Source organism: Lagopus leucura, unplaced genomic scaffold (genome assembly GCF_019238085.1).
Source record: "Lagopus leucura isolate 7727_CA_CO unplaced genomic scaffold, USGS_WTPT01 Super-Scaffold_100021, whole genome shotgun sequence".
In the NCBI taxonomy this organism is placed as follows: Eukaryota; Metazoa; Chordata; class Aves; order Galliformes; family Phasianidae; genus Lagopus; species Lagopus leucura.
Genome location: NW_024962274.1, coordinates 5,491,100 through 5,508,981, shown reverse-complemented (window position 1 = coordinate 5,508,981; position 17,882 = coordinate 5,491,100). Strand labels below are relative to the sequence as shown.

Below are 17,882 nucleotides of genomic sequence, written 5' to 3'. Positions count from 1 at the left end.
TCCCCAAATTTGACGGTGCAATTAAACGAAGGGGGGCTGTGTGAGAAGGTAGCTATTTTTATGGTCTTTTCCTATTGTCTTTTAGCCTTTATGCTGATTTGAGATTAAAACTGATGGATCACTTATGCACGAGGGAAAACAAGCACTGTGAAATTGCTTTGGAATTTCTGAATTTGATGGAGTTGGAAAACCAGCACGTGTGGTGAGGAGACACAGGGAACTCACACCACCATTTGGGTCCTTGCTGGCAGAATCCAGGTGGGAGGCAGGAAGGGTAGAGAGTGTGTTCTGTGCCTGCAGGTGTGTGAAAGGGGCCTGCAGATGAAAGATGACGTAGGGTGAGATGGAAGGAGAGCATGCAGGGTGCTGAAATATCGCATGCTGGGATGAACCTGACGTAGAAATCAAGTAGATGTTTCTGCGGCCTTCAGTCGGTAAGTTGGGTGCATTTCCTGGTGAGATAGGAGCAGTAATATTTCTAGATATTTTTCCAGTTGTTCTGTCAAAATGTGACAACTTCAGAAGTCTCCATCTGGAACAACATGGGAAGTGTCTTGGAATGGTGAACTAACCAACAAGTGCGCACTTGATAGGTTTCCCTCCTTTATTTTCAAAATGTCAAGCACTGCAGTATTGCCTTGAGATTAAACTAATGAAGAGTTTTTTATTTTTTTTAATGTTTGAGGAACAATTACTGTCAACTTCAATTTTCACTGACTTTTCTCCACATTTTTCTTAAAAGCAAACAAACAAAACCACCACCACACCAGCCCTGCTCTGGTTGCCTTGAAATGCCTTTATTTAGCTCCCGTACAGTCAGGCTGCACTTCCTGCTGCTGTTTCTCTCCAGCATAGAGATGCTGCTGCTGCAGTCAGCCATCGCTCCCACCACCATTTTCAGTGTACAATTCCCACTTGCAGCATTTTCAGTAAACATGGAATCAACTGAGTATACAGAAATAGCTTCTATAAAATTTCCATTAAAAAAATAACAAGTTTTTATTTACAAAGTGTTTGCTACTACAAAGTAATATTTCCTATAGGTTCAAATATACTATTTGCTAATGCCAGTGTTCCTATTAGGAAAGTAAAACTTTGTATATGCGTTTTTCTTTATATCTTTCTCAGTGTTTAAAGCACACATAATGCTACCGCACTCCTTTTACACTATTCCTAGCCACGAACAATGTGGTTGTAGAAAGTAACACTGTTTGATCAGGGAAAAAAAAATCAGGATCGCTGCATAGCAGTCCTGCAAAAATAAAACTTCACCGTGTGACTTAAAGGTGTTTGGAGAATTCAGAAATCCACAGAAAATTATTTTAAAAACTAAGCAACAATTTGGGCTTTCCCAAAGACACAGGAATTGAGCACAAGAAGAGGGAGGAATGTTTCTGCTGATGTTTGTGCCCGTGGTTGGGAGGAGGGAGCTGATAAGAGTACCAGGATAAGGAACATCTGACTGAAACTGAGAATTTGCCACAGCTTCCATCATGGTGAACTGTATGTCTGTGCTTCTCCCCCTGCCCCTGGCAGGTTTACAGACTTCAAGCACAGCGTTAAGACTGTGGACAGTCTTTGTCTACAACAAACTTCCTTCTTAAAAGTCTTCCTGAAATTCACTTAAAGTGGTTTCTGTGTTCTCAGTGGAAAAAGGAAGTGTTGGTACAAGGCACTTCCATGCAGAATGTAACAGGTGTCAGCAAGTGCAATTCCAGCAGCACAGCGATGGGGAGCTGCTGGGGAGGGAGCTTCCTTGCCAGCTGTGCAGGGCAGTGCCAGCAGCGGTGTGCTGGGCTTGATTCTCAGTAGCATTTCTGGCTTCATTCACCACAGGTCTGGTGAGGTACAGGGTCGTCGTTTTTGCATTTTTGCATGTTTTTATCAAAACCTCTCTAATCTGAAGTGTTTTTTATATATACAACCTGGCTTTAGAGAGAAGGGGGAGTATCTATAGCTTGTGCAATGGACTTTTTTGGTTCAGCTGGTATTTTACCAGGGAGGTTCTGGGAGATCCAATTAATCTTTGCAATGCTTGCAACCAAGTTATTAATTGTTAAAGTTACCATACAGTGTTAACAAATCCACTAAAAAAATGGAGACTGATTTTGTGGACTTTCTTTTCTGGTAGCCATTTTTATTTTCTGGCCGTTCAGGATAACTGCATGTGATCTGTAAAGCATCTTCATCCAGACATTGCTATGGAATGAGTGTGTTTCACTCAGCCTGGGTAACAGTGTGGGTTGTTACCAAAACAGGTTGCAGGGAAAGGCTCATTTTGTCTTGGAAAAGTTCCCTGAATACTGCATAGATGAGTTTAATTTAAATCTACAGCTGGGTTTAAATTGTATGCAGCTGCTTCTTGTTAGCCTGGGGTCTCATGTCTGAAGCGCTTTAAGCCTGGAAGGGGTTAAGCATTTAAAACTGGCGTTTATGAAGTCTGACCATGAAGTGGGGTACCACATTCTAGCAAAGATGCTTTTTCTGCTCAAATCCAAACAGGGATTTTTGGTTTGTGACTTTGGTAGATATCCTGAATTATTGGATACTGTCAAAGAGATCTAAGTGGGAAAAACCCATTTGTTCTGGCTGGGTCCCCATGGAGCAGGATGGACCAGGGGGTAACAGTCAGTGCTGCCCTGATAGGGACCTGTGGAGGGTGCAGCGTCTGTGTGAGCAGCTCCGCAGAGCTGGGAGGATGGTAGGGAACCTCTGGGAGTGAGGTTGGTTGTGGCAGTGTGCCGGGTCCAGGCAGCAGCCCGTGTGGTCTCTTAAAAACACTCGCTGAAGTAAATTGACAGATAAGCAGGAGGGAATCTATGAACTCTGTTCAAGAAGTTGCAGGGTACTGGGATTGATGTGAAGAGCAGAAAAGTTTCCCCTTTAAGATGAAGGAAGTGTGTAGGAAGCAGAAAGATGTTGCCCTGAAGAATGGCTGTGATGAGAATTCTTAAAATGTAAAAAATTTCATCGTCTCTTCCCAGTTTCACTGTATTTGGTTACTTAAGATATGCTCCTGAAACGGAGGTATTCTTGCAGTGAAAATTAGGTTAATGAAAATGCAAATTAGGTGGGTCAGTCAGAAGAGAACTGATTTGTTTACTAAATACTCAACCTTTGTTTTTAAATGAATTCCAAGCCTGTGTGTCTTTAACTCATTAGAAGTAAAGTCTTCTCTATAAAGTGCCTGGAAAACTTACAGCTGAAAGGAGGCAGCTAATTAGAAAAATGAGTCCTGCCTGGTGCTTAATTGCAGATGTGATTAGCTTTCAGCCATGCTCTTCATTTAAAGTCCTGGGTGTGGTCAGTAAAAGAGCACTGGGCATTTTTAACCTTAACGGTCGAGTTCTGAATTCACTCATCATTTATGTACCAACTATTTGTTTTTAAATACGCTGGGTTGGTAGGCCCACGTACATCATGCTGTCAGGCTGACTTGGTGTTCAGCATGAGTCCTTCTGTTGGTATTTTGTATACTCAGCAACTTCCAGCTGGGAACGGGGCTACAGCCAGAATGGAAATATCTGAGCTGTGGTGCGTGGCAGTTTAAATTAGATAAGAGTTACTGCAGCTAAATGGGTATTGTTTGCTTTAACCTTCACTCAAATACATGTGCTGTCTTGAATTGGGTGCCATCAAATTAAGAACATTCACATGTAGCAATATAAATTTTAAAACTAAAATCCACAGATGTTTTATCAGTTTCAAATGCTGAAATTATGCTGTCTCCTGCTCATGATATTTTCATCTGGTTTGTGATGCTGCTGTGTTTTCCTTAAGTCAAATCTAGATATTTTTTTTTACTGCAATATGTAAAATAGCATTTATACACAGCATTACATTGCTGAATGGATAAGCATTCAGAAATAACATAACAAAGGGCAGAAAAATGTCAAATGGAACTTGTATGAAAATTCAGTGCTAACTCTGCCTTGTCTGAGTCACCTTCTGGTGCCAGCTGCACCGTTTCGTATCTGTGAATACTCAGCACAAACAAGCAAAAACTGTGGTACTTGACTAGAAGATGAGAGAGCCTGTCTTGCTACTGACTTTGACTGTCAAAAATCCCAGCTGCTGTGTTGAAGCAGCAGAGCACTATGGCCGCTAGTTTAGTGGGAGCAGAGGGGTCGGTTAATATTCTTAATCCCTTTGTTGTTCATTAATTACTTAGAGCTTAAGGCAGATGCAACATCATCTGTATTTAGTGAGGTCCTGTCCTGCCTTTACCTACTTTATTGTATTTATTAATGTCAATTAAGCTCAACAAGAAAGACTGAAAGGCATGCCTCAGATTGTACATGAGTGACTTTGGTTGGATAAGGCCCAGAGCTCTCCTAGTTCCCAGACTCTGGTGTAACCACAGGAACACAGTGCTGCAGTTGAATTCCATCCACAGCTGTAACTTGGCACAAAGAATCCTAAGGAAAGAATTTCCTTTTGAAGTTTCTAAGTGTTCAAACTTGTTTTGTCCTTTGTATTCTGCTAGTTCAGAAAAATAACTTATAAAGTCTCTGTTCAACTGCCTAAATATTACATGCTCCTAAACTGAAAATTGGGGGGGGGGGGGGATTTGTTAGCTTTGAGTTAGCTAGAGAGCAAGAAGCTGTGCAGGCTGCTGTGCTGATGGAAGCAGACATCAATGGCAGCAAGGCATCACTGAAGATCTTCCTCCCGCAAAGCACTCTGACTGCTCATCAAATACATAATAAAATACATTCCATTTCTCGGCAAGAAACTTTTGTTTTTTGGCCAGCATCTTACAGTTCAAAGGGCCTCAAGCCCCGAAGTTGTTGAATGTTTTGCTGTTTTTACATTCTATGAGATTTTGAGTGGGAAACGTGAAGAAAGCATACAGGTAGATTTGCCCATAAGGTATTGAGGTGTGAGGTGTAATTACTTGAGAAAACGCTCCCCCCTCTTAAAGTGCCTCAGGATGTCCTGTGTACATCAGGTATCTTCCATCCGCTCTGTCCAATGAAAGCTGACAGGACAATGTATTTCTAAGAATAAAGGCAATTGCCTGTTTAAATGAAGTGTCATTCATGCAGCCAATGGAATGCCCAGAGCACCCGGCCGTCTTATCTCACGTTTCAGACGAGTACGTTGACTCTCTGTGAGAACATGGTTTTCTCTTGGTAAAGCTTTTCTCCGCATAGAGGTAGCGTTACGGATTTGGTTGCAGTGAGGTGGTGTAAACCTCAGCCTGCTGTTGCCTGCGAGCCATGTGCATAGGGCAGTCTAACAGTCGTGCCTGGAGGGTGAATAGCAGGGTAGGCATATGGGTTTTTCTTTTTCATTTCTGCATTTGCATTTCATTTGTGGAAGGCAGAGCAATCTAGCTTACCAAAGAAGAGCTGTATGTCTTAAAAATGCTGCTGTCCTAATGTTAAATGCAGGAGTTCAAGCTAACTGCAAAAGTTTTGATGTGCATGACCTTTTAATGTGAATATGCCGATGTATTTGTGCGCTTCTTGCGGTTTCACCTGTCCTGTATGTGGCTGGTCATGTGCTAACAGCTGTCCAACAGCCATCTTCTTAGCTCAAGTGCTGGTTCACCTTCCTATCTCGGGCTGAGTGCTCTGGGACACGCTGGCTTGTGTGTGGCTTTGTGAAAGCTGAGGTGGGCGCAGCCCATGCTGTGCCTGAGTAACGGCTGCAGCTGTCAGTGGCTGCAACGTGCTGCCACTGCTCAAGCAAATCCTAAGCTGCCTAATCCTTAAATGACAGAGGCAGTGCCACTGAGATCTGACAGGTACTACACTGGTACTTAGAAAAAGGTCAACTACTGACATACAGGATGAAACTAAGAAGAAATACTTTTCATTTACCTAACTGAAAATAGTAACCTTGGGGCTAGTTAAAATATTGGATGCTGGAACACCACAAGAACTGTACATCTACAGTGTTTTGCTATTATGCAAGGATTTGTAAAAAGGTCTTTGTGAGATGTGTTGTTAAACACAGAATATGGAGCCTACTGTTTTAAGTATAATTTAACAGTTCAAAGGGAATTCATGTTGTGCAACTTTAGTGAAATTATTTTAACCTGTTCAATACTAATGTTTTTCAAAGGTGCATTGAGGTGTGTGCAGCAGAAGTTAACAAAAAGCAAATTACCTATCATAATCCATGACGACTAGAATGCAAGACATGAAATTGCATATTGTCAAAATTTATTTTTTCCTAGAAATCTGAACCTTCCATTACCTCACTTGGAAACGTACTGCCTGAGATCCTTAATACGTAGAGGCCTCTTTGTTTTTGTGTTGTTTTTGTTTCGCTTTTTTGCTATACCTGCTATGAAGTCAAAGGGATTATAATGTTCAAACAGTGAAAGAGAAGTTACATGGGATATGCTGTCATCCATAAATCACTGTTTCCACTTTTGTTTCCTTGAAAAAAGCTGGTGCAGAGAACACTGTTTCTATGCTGACTGCTTAATAATGGCTAATAATCATTTGTAATAAGTTAGGTTTGCAGTAAAAATGAACATAGGAACCTTTCAAAAGAGACAAGCTACTTTTAGAGTATCTAAAATGGGTTTAAGCTAATCCAAGATTGATTTAATAACCTGTAATTTATATTACTTCAAGAATCTTCAATACAGCAAGTTGAACAGAAAAAAAAGCAAATACTGTAACAGTTCCTTTTCCCTACAACAGTTTTCATACAAGATAGTTTTAAATAGCTTTTTTAGCACATCCATGTGCTCCCCCTTCCCCCCCTTCCCCCCCTCCCCCTTTTTTTTATTTTTTAAAGGTAGAACATCCAAAAGACAACACAAGAATTGGCTTTTTCTTCCCCATCTGGTAAAGATATGATGAAGACAGAGACTTGAGACAGAATATCCCAAAATGGAAAATACAAACTTGATGTTTACTTTTCCAAATCTCCAGGGACTTTGTTCTTTTCCTTGGTTGTAGTTGATAAAAAATAGCACTTTGTTCTGTGTCTGCATGTCACTCTGTTCAGTTATAAAAAGTTTCCAATTTCAGCTTTGGATTAATTTATTTTGGAGCTTCCATTCTGCTTCACTGAACACAGTGCAAACCAAGGCAAGAAACCTAAGTAAAATCCAAATGTGAGCTCCCATTAAGAATATATATGAGCAGCATTTTGAATATCCATTTTTACTGTCTTTACTCTGGGGACGAAGGATCATCTTCATCTTCATCCTCTTCTTCTTCATCATTGAATGAGCATGGAGTTTCTCCCCGTGATTCAGAGTAGCGTGATGTTGCACTACTGGACTGCTGACTGCTAGGGGCAAGAAACTGCCCAGTTGCTAAAGCCACTTCAGTATCCAAACACAACCCTGGATTCTCACTATTAAAACAACAGAAACGTTAAAAGTTTAGAAGATTTCTCATAAAGCATTAAGCTTTCTTTTTTGCCTCTTCTTCCTTTAGGGCAAGAAATGATGTCCAAAAAGAAACATCCTAAAGCTTTACATTAAACAAAGCTAATAGTTGTGAAAATTGCTGAAATATTGGAAAATAGCCTAAGAAAGATTGGCTTTCTTCCCCCCTCTTGCCTTAATTGCCTACTAGAATTGTTCAAGCTGAAAAAAGGACTTGGGGGTGTTGGTTGATGCTTGGCTGAATGTGAGCCAGCAGCGTGCCCAGGTGGCCAAGGCCAATGGTGTGCTGCCTTGTATCAGGAATAGCACAGCCTACAGGAGCAGGGAGGCGATTGTCACCCTGCGCTCAGCTCTGCTGAGGCTGCACTTCGAGTGCTGCGTTCAGTTTTGGGCCCCTCAAAACAGGAAAGACATTGAGGCCCCAGAATGTTCGGAGAAGGGCGTGAAGATGCAAAGGGTGCTGGAGCACAAGTCTGGTGAGGAGCAGCTGAAGGAGCTGGGATTGTTCAGTCTGGAGAAGAGAAGGCTCAGGGGAGACCTCACTGCAGTCTACAACTGCCTGAAAAAAGGCTGTGACGTGGTGGGGTTGGCCTCTTCTGTGTAAGTAGTGACCAGAGGAGATGGCCTAAGTTGCACCAAGAGAGGTTCAGGTTGGAGAGCTGGAGCGGGCAGTGGTTGAGTCACTGTTCCTAGAGATGCTCGAGAAATGTTTAGATGTTGTACTAAGGGACATGGGTATAGTGGGGAAAATACTGGTGGACTAGATGAACTTGGAGGTCTTTTCCAACATTGTAAAAACACAAGGGCTTGGAAGTGATTCTATTCTTCTGAAACAATAGACATACAACAACCAGCATGTTTAAAATGTAGATTAAGCTTTCAAATACAATTAGTGAAGAGGACTTCCACAACTGAAAATCAAGCTTAGGACGATGTCCTATGACCTGCATGTAAATGGTATGAACTACTGAGGTCACTGAAAGTATACAAGAATCTATTAATAGCCTTGAATGAGAGATGACTTTATTTACCTTGATTTTGAATCAGATGTGCCTCCTGCTATCTCTGAATGTGAAACTGCTTGTGCTGAATTTGAAAGTAATCCTCGGTTCATCCATGACAATCCTGTAGACATATCTGGAAGAAAGTACAGCTGCACTCATTATGGCTACTTAGATTTTTTTTTTTTTCTTTTTACAGTGCTTACTTTGAGTTCTGTTTGCGGTTAGGATTCTGCGTTTATTTTACATGAGAAGCTTACATTGATTTCTATACTGTAGGTGTGTTCTTGCTTAATCAAAACAAAAAATATATTCTCCAGTGTTTGTAGGTACTCTCAGGCCTCGCTAAGCCCTCAGATGCAGAATTGAGGTTATTTGTATGAAATTTTTCCTTCTGAAGAGAATATGCACTGCAGATGACTTCAGCTAGCAGCTGTACGCAGCAGTAGGACAGCTATTCAGTTTTGAAGCCCTTTTTGGAACTACAGATGCAGATTTTTATTTTTTTATTTTGCTATGAAGTTTGGTGAAGGTATGAAGGGAACTGTAGTCATTAGGACTGCAGGCCACCAGGACACTTTGTTGTTACCTGGAATTGTTTTATTACAGTTAAGAGGAATAACAGTATGTAATGTGTGCTTTCTCATCTGTATTACTGTATTCATGTTAAGCTTTGGTCTTGAGATTTGATAGTGCCCTGTTTAGCAGAGCTATGTTTTAACCAGGCAGTCTGTTCCCCTGCAGCCACATAAACTGGCTCACCATCCATTGGGATCTACTGACTCCCTGCTGTGTAGACCTGTAGCAGTGAGGTTAAATGGCACTACAGAGCAAAGGAGAGCAAGGCTGACATTCCTTCAGAGAGGGTCTTTGACTACTAAGTGGCAGTGCTAGAGGGATCTATGAGAATGCTTGATTATGGACACAGCTGGATGATTTTCATTAAGGGTGCCCTAAATGCAAGCTTAGAGTTACAAAGAACATGTTCTGACACTTTCTTCCTGTGTTTGCAGGGGGTGGCCAAACCATTTGGTATGACAGCACTGTATTTAGATTAATAAAGTGGGTTAGAAATGTATCACAGAGTTTTTTTCCTGGTCTTTTGAAAGGGCGTACCTGTACCTACACGCTTAATGTTCCAGAAGAGTAGCAAGTCACTGCTAGTTATTTTGAATTTAATTAGCATTTTGGCATAATTGCTACCTTCTTTTTGAAGAGCAGGATGGAGGAAGGCATGGATGTAATGCATATGACAGAAAGTAGCTTCAAGGATACATGTCCTTGCCCTGTGCTTCCATTGCCTAGTGTTCCTAAATGCTGATTTCCAGTTGGGCTCAGAGGAGACAGGGAAAATAAAAAGTCTGTGCAAGATGGAGAGTGCGAGAAGCCACTCCCTGCCTGGAAGGGACTGCCAAAATAGAAGCCTGCCTGTGACTGCAAGTCTTACTACATGTGGTAGAGTAGCTGCACGTATGAACCAGAGAAGTCAGTTTGAAAAACCTTTCCAAGGTGATGCAGTTTCATCTAAGAGTGGCATCCTTATTATGAACAAGGCATGTACTTGCAGCAGATGGATTTGGTAGAAACTTCTGTTTGACATGAGAAGGCTCTAAGGGAGTACCTTCACTACCCTTTAGTAGTTAATGCAAAAGTAGAGTGTTGCAGAAGATTATTGCTGGTAGCCGAACAAGCTTTTTCATTTGTCAGTATTCTTATCTTTCATTCACCTCCAGCTTGTTCTCTGGTCCAGGCTTGTTATGTATGCAGACTGCAAAGCACTTCATGCAGAGGAGAACAAAGATGTGTCTTAATACAGAGAACCTAAATCACACCACTTTGTCTGCTGCTTTAGTGGCAGTACACTAGTGGGATGCTGTTACAACAGCTATCAACGCCTTACAATTTTTATTTCCTTTTTTCTTCTCATCTGTATCTCATTTCTAGAAGTGAGGACTCAACTGACAAAGGCAGGCCTTTGGTTTTGCGTTAACAGCCTGTAGAGTCTGTAGAGCCTAAAATGCACAGGATTTGGATAGTTACACAAGAGTTTATGCTCACCTCAGTCCATGACATATTTCTGTCCTTCCAGTGGTTTCTCACTCCCTCCTTTACCCTCCGATTGTTCTGGTCTAAGCCCTTGGACAGCTAGCTCTATGTGCTGAATAGCCAGAAATTCCTCTGCCAAATAAGAACCTTTCAGGCGTGAGGCCCTGGGATGCTATCTTAAAGCTGGTGAAAGGGTAGTATTAAAGAAAACGTTTCTGTAATAAGAAGCTGGCAAGTGGTTGTAGTGCATTCTGTTATCTGTCCATCACTTTCCCTGGATTACATGCTTAGCTAAAGCAGCACTTCCACGTTAACTTTTACTGTTGTTCCCTTTTGGGAAAAAAAAAACACGTTAAGGTGGTCAGTATGTATTGTTAGCAAAGAATAGAGCTATAGAAAAATGTGTTAAAAACACAGCTTAGGATATATGGATGATTCTCTTTCTTTATGGGGTTAATATGCCTCAGCTTCTGTTTATTTTAATGGCAGTCAAGACACTTGAGGATCACACTGCTGTAGTTCTTAAAAAAAAAAAAAAGTGTGTATGTATGTGTATATGTATACAAATATCTCGTTTTTGGTGAAACATCACGAAACCAGTGGAAAAAGACAATATTACTTTTTGTCAAGTTAAGCCACTTACAGAATGGCTAAAATATATAATCCTTCTGAAAAGGACATACACCAAGGTTTTGGTGGATATGGTAACTGTTCAGCAGTTCCATGCAAATTATATGGATGTTGAGTGCAAGTAGAAAGCAAGAAGCTGCTACATTTAGACAAAGTAGAACAGGACTGCTTTCATGAAGGCAGCTACTCTAGGAAAACTTGAATCTCGACTGTGATAAATTTACTCAGTGAATAAATAAGAGACATGCTTTTGATTTGCTTTTCTTGTATAGTTGTATTTGTAGCCCCTGTACTTAATGGGCCATCCTGAGAGTGTGGAGTGTAAACCATGAATTCTAGAGAACAGTAATTACCCTCACATTCACTGCTCCTATAGTGGAAGAAACAATGCCTGAAAACTGCCCACGTTAAAATGGGAGGTTATACTGAACTGAGATGTGTAATCAGGCAAATGTTGGATTTTCAAGTGTTGTGCAAAACTTTTACATCTTTTCCTTATGTACCATTAACTCTAGATTTGCTTTGTGTAATTAAGTTGCAAACAACAGCTAGAATACATCTGTGAATGTACTCATTCTAACAACACGTCATTTCAGAGGCTGAAGCAGCTGCATTTAACCCATGTCTAAAGAATACAGTATCTCCCTCAATGCTTTTCAAGTAAAAGCACAGATCAATACCTTTCCTATTAAAATTCAAGACAGGTTTCTGGCTGCTGCTCTGCTACTGGTGAAACAGCCCTCATCACAGCATTCTTGCAATCTGCAATCTTATAATCTGTTGTAGCTGTTAGTAGTTGTGTTTTTTTTTTTTTTTTCTTGGAACAGAGTATGTCTTGTTTCTTCCTTGTATGGGAGTGCTGTGGTTGTCTGCCTGTAATGTTCTCAATAACAAAGTCACACTAGCAATACATTGGTGTGGCTGATGTTTCTTCAAAACAAGTCAATATGGCTTATTAATCACTGATTTAGCTATGCAGTTTTTTTTTTTTTAATTTTTAAAAAGCTGGTTTTACACTGAAAAGAGAGTAACAAACAACTCTTTGAAACTTGAAGAAATCCTATTCTCTGAATATGCATGAATGCAGGATTAAAATTAATAGAAATTTTGCTCTTCAGTACGTGGGGTCCATTAAGAAACTCAAGACTTTAGCAATATTAGAAGATGTGGTTCTACCCCTGCCCTTTGTTTTGACACTGGTAATTTGTGATAAATAACACTTACTGAATCAAGCTGAAAGAATTCTTACTTTGTTCCTTGTGAATTTTTTTTTTTGTTGGCACTGGTGCAGCATCAGACAGATGTGTAATTTCAAGAGTGAGTGAAATTAAAAGATGTATTCTGAATTTTAAAATCTACAGAACAAGTGGACTAGGAAAAACAAGTATGTTTTGATTTAATATAAACACACTTGTGGTAGTTTGAAATGCAATACATAGAAAGTATTGCTTTTAGTGAATACAACTGAATTCTGATTTATTTTCAGCAGTTTCTTGACATCATGTATTTTAAGGACCTAATGTGGATTCCTCTCTGGAATCTCTTGCCTTACTCGCAGATGCTCAGTTCTTAGATGGCTTGTGCTGGCCACCTTTTATCTAATTATCACAAGCTTTACATAGCAAATGGGAGTGTAAAAATGACTGGCCAAGATAATAAAGAGAGCAGGAGAACCCACAGTCCATGTGCCTAAGAGCATGCGCACAACACTGAGCACATCCTACATGGACAGAGATGCAGGTAAGTCTTAGCAGAGCTCACCCACCTCCAAGTGTGAACGCAGCTGGATCACATACAGGGTTAAACTCAACCAATTCAAGATGCTCCTTTCCTCTCTTTCCTTCCTCGCTTGGGAAGAGCTCTCTTCTTCCAGTTTGCTCTTCCACACATACACAGTTATTCAAAATGAATAAAAAACTGTTCTTAGTGTCACTTTAGTTACTTAAGAAATAATTCCTTCATATGGCAGATCCCTGGAAAGTTTATTGTCACCAGCCCCACTGGTTTTCACTTCAAACATAACAGACCCATGTAGGTTAACATCTCTAAATTTGCTTTGGTTAGCTAATGTTATGATTTTGATAAGGAACAGTATTTAAAAGGGACAGTTAACTTACCTGTGATGTAGCCTTCTAAAGCTTTTGGCACCAGAGATTTTGCAGTTCTTAGGTCTTCAGCTGAGCATTTGCCTTCCTCCAGCCCAAAGGACATTCCCATTCTCTTCAACACTTCACTGTCATCATGAATCTCAAAAGTGTTATCGAAATTGAAGAGGTATTCAAATCTGAGTTTAAGAAATTGAAGTGACATGATTTAGAAAAGAATGGCTTTGCTTTTTTTTTTTCCTCCCTTTTTTTCTCTCTGCGTGTGTGTGTGTGTGTGTGTGTGTGTGTGTGTGTGTGTGTTCATTACCTGTAAAGGGTCTTTAAGAAAAAATAATTTCTTTCCTGCTTCTATGACAAGAACGCCTATGAAGTTTAAAATGGTACTCTGTCAATTAAAATGACTACCATTACAGGAAGAAAGGCTAACATTTTCTACCTCATTAAACAAATTCAAAGGAGAGTAAGGAGGTCTTAATAGACACAAACATTCACTTGTACTAAATCCAATTCTTTTAAAGGTCATCTGCAGCTCTGTCACTATAGTAAGTATTTTGTTTTCACTTCTTTTATTTTTAACTTTCTGTTCTAATCTGCAACACTCCTCCTGTGAACTGACCTATTTACTTTGCTACAGTTTTGCTTTTTGGATGCATTTAGATGCAGCCAGCAGAGCACTCTGGTCAGACTTCTGTGCTCAAATCCTAACATTTCTGCTACAGTATTCTCAAAATGTTTTTTATTGCGTGTACAAGTGCAGATAACACTATAAACTCAAGTGAGCTTTAATGATGGCAGGAGTATTTACACTAGCCTTACACTATCATCACAAGCTATTAAAGGCACAGACAGTGCTGGCTGCTCCAATGATTACAATAAATGGCTGGTTCAAAGGAACTCGTTTTCTGCTGACAGAAGCTCCATCCCCAGAAAAACAATCCGTGATAGAATCTTTAAAAGGTAATTCTGATTGATCTGAACTCTTATGTCATCTGTGGATTTTCTTTATTCTATGTTTTGTCTTTTTTTAAAAATACGTTTGAGTAAGTTTGGAAAAGTTGTCCCTCATGTGTACGTACAAAAGTTGTGTGTAGAAATGTGCTTTGGACTACATGCAGCTGTTTTCATTACAGGCATCGCTGCTTTTGTGATTCTGTGGTACTGCCTGTAGAATCTATACTGTTTATGCAGCTGTAGTTATGTAGGCATAACTGCACCAAAAGGAAAAATCCAGTGTGTGGCTGTACCTTTAATTGGTATGGTTACTTTCCTGCTGTCAGGACTGGTGTGGCTGAAGTCATGCAACTATGTTTAAACAAAGGGGATGGGAGACCAGTGTCATGCTGAACTGGCAAGCTGTGTGGTAATAACTGATTTCAGCTTTTATGGTCCAGTACTAAAGGTTGTATTTATTAATAGCTCCACGTTTTTCCTCCCACATGTTGTGGCCAAATACTGGATATTAGCAAGAAGTGGAACACGCTAAACTAACAAACAGTATTACTTCCCCTCCAGTGTTTCTAGCAACCTCTGTAAGAAATCTCTATGCTCCTCCTACTTTTGCCATTAACAGCAATTGGATGGTTTTCTTTCAGAAACTTAACGTGGCCCCGTTTTGAACTTACATAAACTTCTGGCATGCACATTTTTAAGTGCTATGATTTGCAGAAAAAAATGGTAATAAAACCACTTATGTTCTTTTCACTTAACCTTGGTAACTTATCTTAATTTTCTCTAATTTTAAATTTTAATAGGCAACTGGGAACAGCTGCATTCTGGGCACATTCCCTCTGTCAACCATGATTGTACAGACATCCGTGTATCTACTGCCCTCTCTTTTCTAGGCCAAACAGTCCAACTGTGCCTGATATGAAAGACCTTTCATTGCTGCAGTCACTCCTGCTGCCCTCCCATTTCTCCTGGTTCTGCTGTACTTGCAAGGGCCGGCCAGGTAGAGAAAATACTGTCTGCCTCAAGTTTTATGTGGTATTTCTTGCTCTTTTTCCTAATAATTACCAACAGTGTTTTGGCCATTACTGAGAAATCAACTTCTGTTCTTATAAAATGATCTACTGGGCAGCTATCTTATTATTCAGTGTTAAACCCGGGTTCAGAGGTCAATACTGTAATGTTTCCAAACTTTACCTCTCCCATGAAAGTGTGAATTTGATCAACAATAATTTCACCTGCCACTGTGTTATCTACATGCATGTCATTCTTATGTTATCATCTACTAATTAAAAACCAACACTGATCAAACTGCTCATTTCCTTGAATAACTTGTCTTATTTTACCAGTGGTATACATCTATTGTTTCCTTTCATTAGAATTAACAATAATTTGGTTTGCTTTTTTTTTCCCCCCTTAGCATTCAGCCTGTTATTAAATTAACAAATGACTTTTGTCTTCAGTCATTTATTTTAGGGTCTACTGTGGAGTGGCCCAGTGATGTTAACCAGATTTCCACGTTTCGTGTTGAGTGAGACAGGAAAACTACTGTGCACCAGGTGACATCATACTACCCAGTCTATGTACAGGACATCTAAATCTTAGTAATGTCTACCTATTACTTGAGTTGCTGATTGGTTAAAAACAAAAACCAAACAACATCCCCAAACCAACACAGAATCAAGAAACAAAACAGTGTCATGTTTGTCGCTGTCTGTTCTTTTGGTGCCATAGTAATTTCAGGAAATTGTTTGACTTACATGACACAGTAGGTTGTAAGTTGTATTAAAACAATGTTTATTATTTAATTACATGTTCTTTTTGGTTACATGTAGTTTTAATATTTATACAATTAGTTTTAATAATACTGCTTTGGGCATGTTGGTGGTAAGTTACATGACAGTGCATACTAACTGACTGAGCGCAGTTCAAGACTGCATTTATAGACCACAGAACAAATTCTGTAACCTACAGAAAAGCAAAACCACCTGCTTTCATCTAGTCAACTGGTTGTGATTGGATTAACAGTGACATAATAGTACCTTTCACTATCAGCCACATTTTCACAGAATGAAAAGGCATAAGCACACCAAAGTATCTAAGTGGAGAGTTTTTCAGGTAAACTGAAGAGTGCAACTTACATTTCAAATTTCTATATCCTTTAGTTCCTTTTTTTCCCTCAAAGAGTTAAGTGCAAGCTTTTTCCTATTGAAAAATGTCAAGAGATGTCATCTCTTTCAACACTGTTATTATCACTTCTGGGCTGCTACTTTTGCCTAATGGATCGCATCATCTTTCTGACTACATACATTTAGGAGGAAGAATTTGGAAGCACTACAAATGGTTTTCTACTGCTAGTATAAAATGGCTAGTGCAGTGCTAGTATAAAACTTGATTCAAGTCCTTCTGTCCTGTGCATGAATGCTCCTCAAAATGTCAGCCTTAAGTGCCTTTTACAACAGTGAAAGTCAGCTTGTTTTAACTAGCAGTTGTATAAACAATGGTTATAAACTTTCTTCTGCTACTACTGTAGTTGGATTAAACATAAAAACGAAAACACCAAACTGAGCCAAAACACCCATGAAATAAGTGACTGTAGGAAGTGTAAATGCACCATTACTTTACAAAAACTAGGGAAAGCTTTTCACACTTGTTCAGAAAATAATTCAAGTCCAGAAAGAAAAAATAAAGTTCTAAAAGTTGATTCCACAAACACTCACTTGTCACTTGATATGCTGCAGTCAATAACGGTTCTCTTGCTAGTGTTGACGATTAAGAAAGGCAGCTGTATTGTGGAGTTTGAGGCTGGGGGGCCTTGATTTTGTTGTTCATTTTGCTGATTTCTTTGTACCAAGTTTTTAAAAGCTATTTGCTGCAGAAAGAAAGAAAAAGCAATCACTGAACGAAGACATCAATGCTTCCAGGAACTGGAACTTCACAGCTCTTCTCTGCCAACTCTCAGTGCCTCCAGTAACATTCTGTCAGGTATATCTCCCTCCTATCCCCCCGACGTGAAACAAGGGAGTGTGTAGTGAAAAATGTTTCCTCACCCCTTTAGAAAAAGCTCTGCAGTCAGACATCTATCTCCTCTGTTATTCTATATGTGTAATTACCTCAGACTAAGAGCTCTTAACACTGAAACAAAAGTTAACAGAAATTACTGCATTCTGCCTTTCTCCTGATCCATACTTCCTTTCCCTTCTCATTCATCACCATCTTCTTCTCAAACTCAAAGCAATACATTTTGAAATTCTCCTTTTTCAGCAGGTGCTGTTTGTGACATCAGCCCCTTTCTACCATTTTGCCATATTGGACCATGCAGGAAAATACGTGGTTTTAAGAAACATAATTTGAGGGATTGGAAGTCTGTGTACTCACCCACTTTGAGGTACTATTTCTCATACTTACTTAGGTGGAAGATGGGTAGACAAAATCCCTAAGGACTGCTCAATCACTTGAAAGTGAACATTACTAAGAATATAATTACAGTTGTAGATAGTAAGGGTAGGGCAAATCTGTCATTTTCAGACCAATAGTTGGAGAATTTGGGTTGTGTTATTTTAATCAGGATAATTTTATGTTAATCAGAGAAGCTTCTAATTTATTAGGTGAGTTGGAATCAGAACTGTGTCCTAAACAGGGGGAGGATGGGAAGCCAGATATTTAGTTTTCCATGAATATTAGCTGAAAACTGTATCATTGTCTTTGCACCAAGGAAAAAAATAGCCTTACTGCCAGTAACTTCATGCAGAAGTTTGATTGCATTGAAATAGTGAATGCCTATACATAAGTGCT

The 17,882-nt window shown here is 39.7% G+C and overlaps 1 protein-coding gene across 3 annotated transcripts in view; it reads right to left on the bottom strand.

Annotated features, from left to right (window-relative positions):
* Positions 1–776: 776 nt before the first annotated feature.
* Positions 777–17,882, bottom strand: part of TFDP2 (transcription factor Dp-2) — a 55,395-nt gene continuing 38,289 nt past the window's right edge. For all 3 annotated transcript variants that reach the window (XM_042878080.1, XM_042878079.1, XM_042878082.1), the window contains exons 10-13: positions 16,808–16,959; positions 13,155–13,321; positions 8,392–8,497; positions 777–7,326 (exon numbers count right to left, since the gene is read on the bottom strand). In XM_042878080.1, the coding sequence (XP_042734014.1) occupies positions 7,140–7,326; positions 8,392–8,497; positions 13,155–13,321; positions 16,808–16,959 (612 nt within the window). In that variant the 3' untranslated portion in view covers positions 777–7,139. The remainder of the gene's footprint in view (positions 7,327–8,391; positions 8,498–13,154; positions 13,322–16,807; positions 16,960–17,882) is intronic.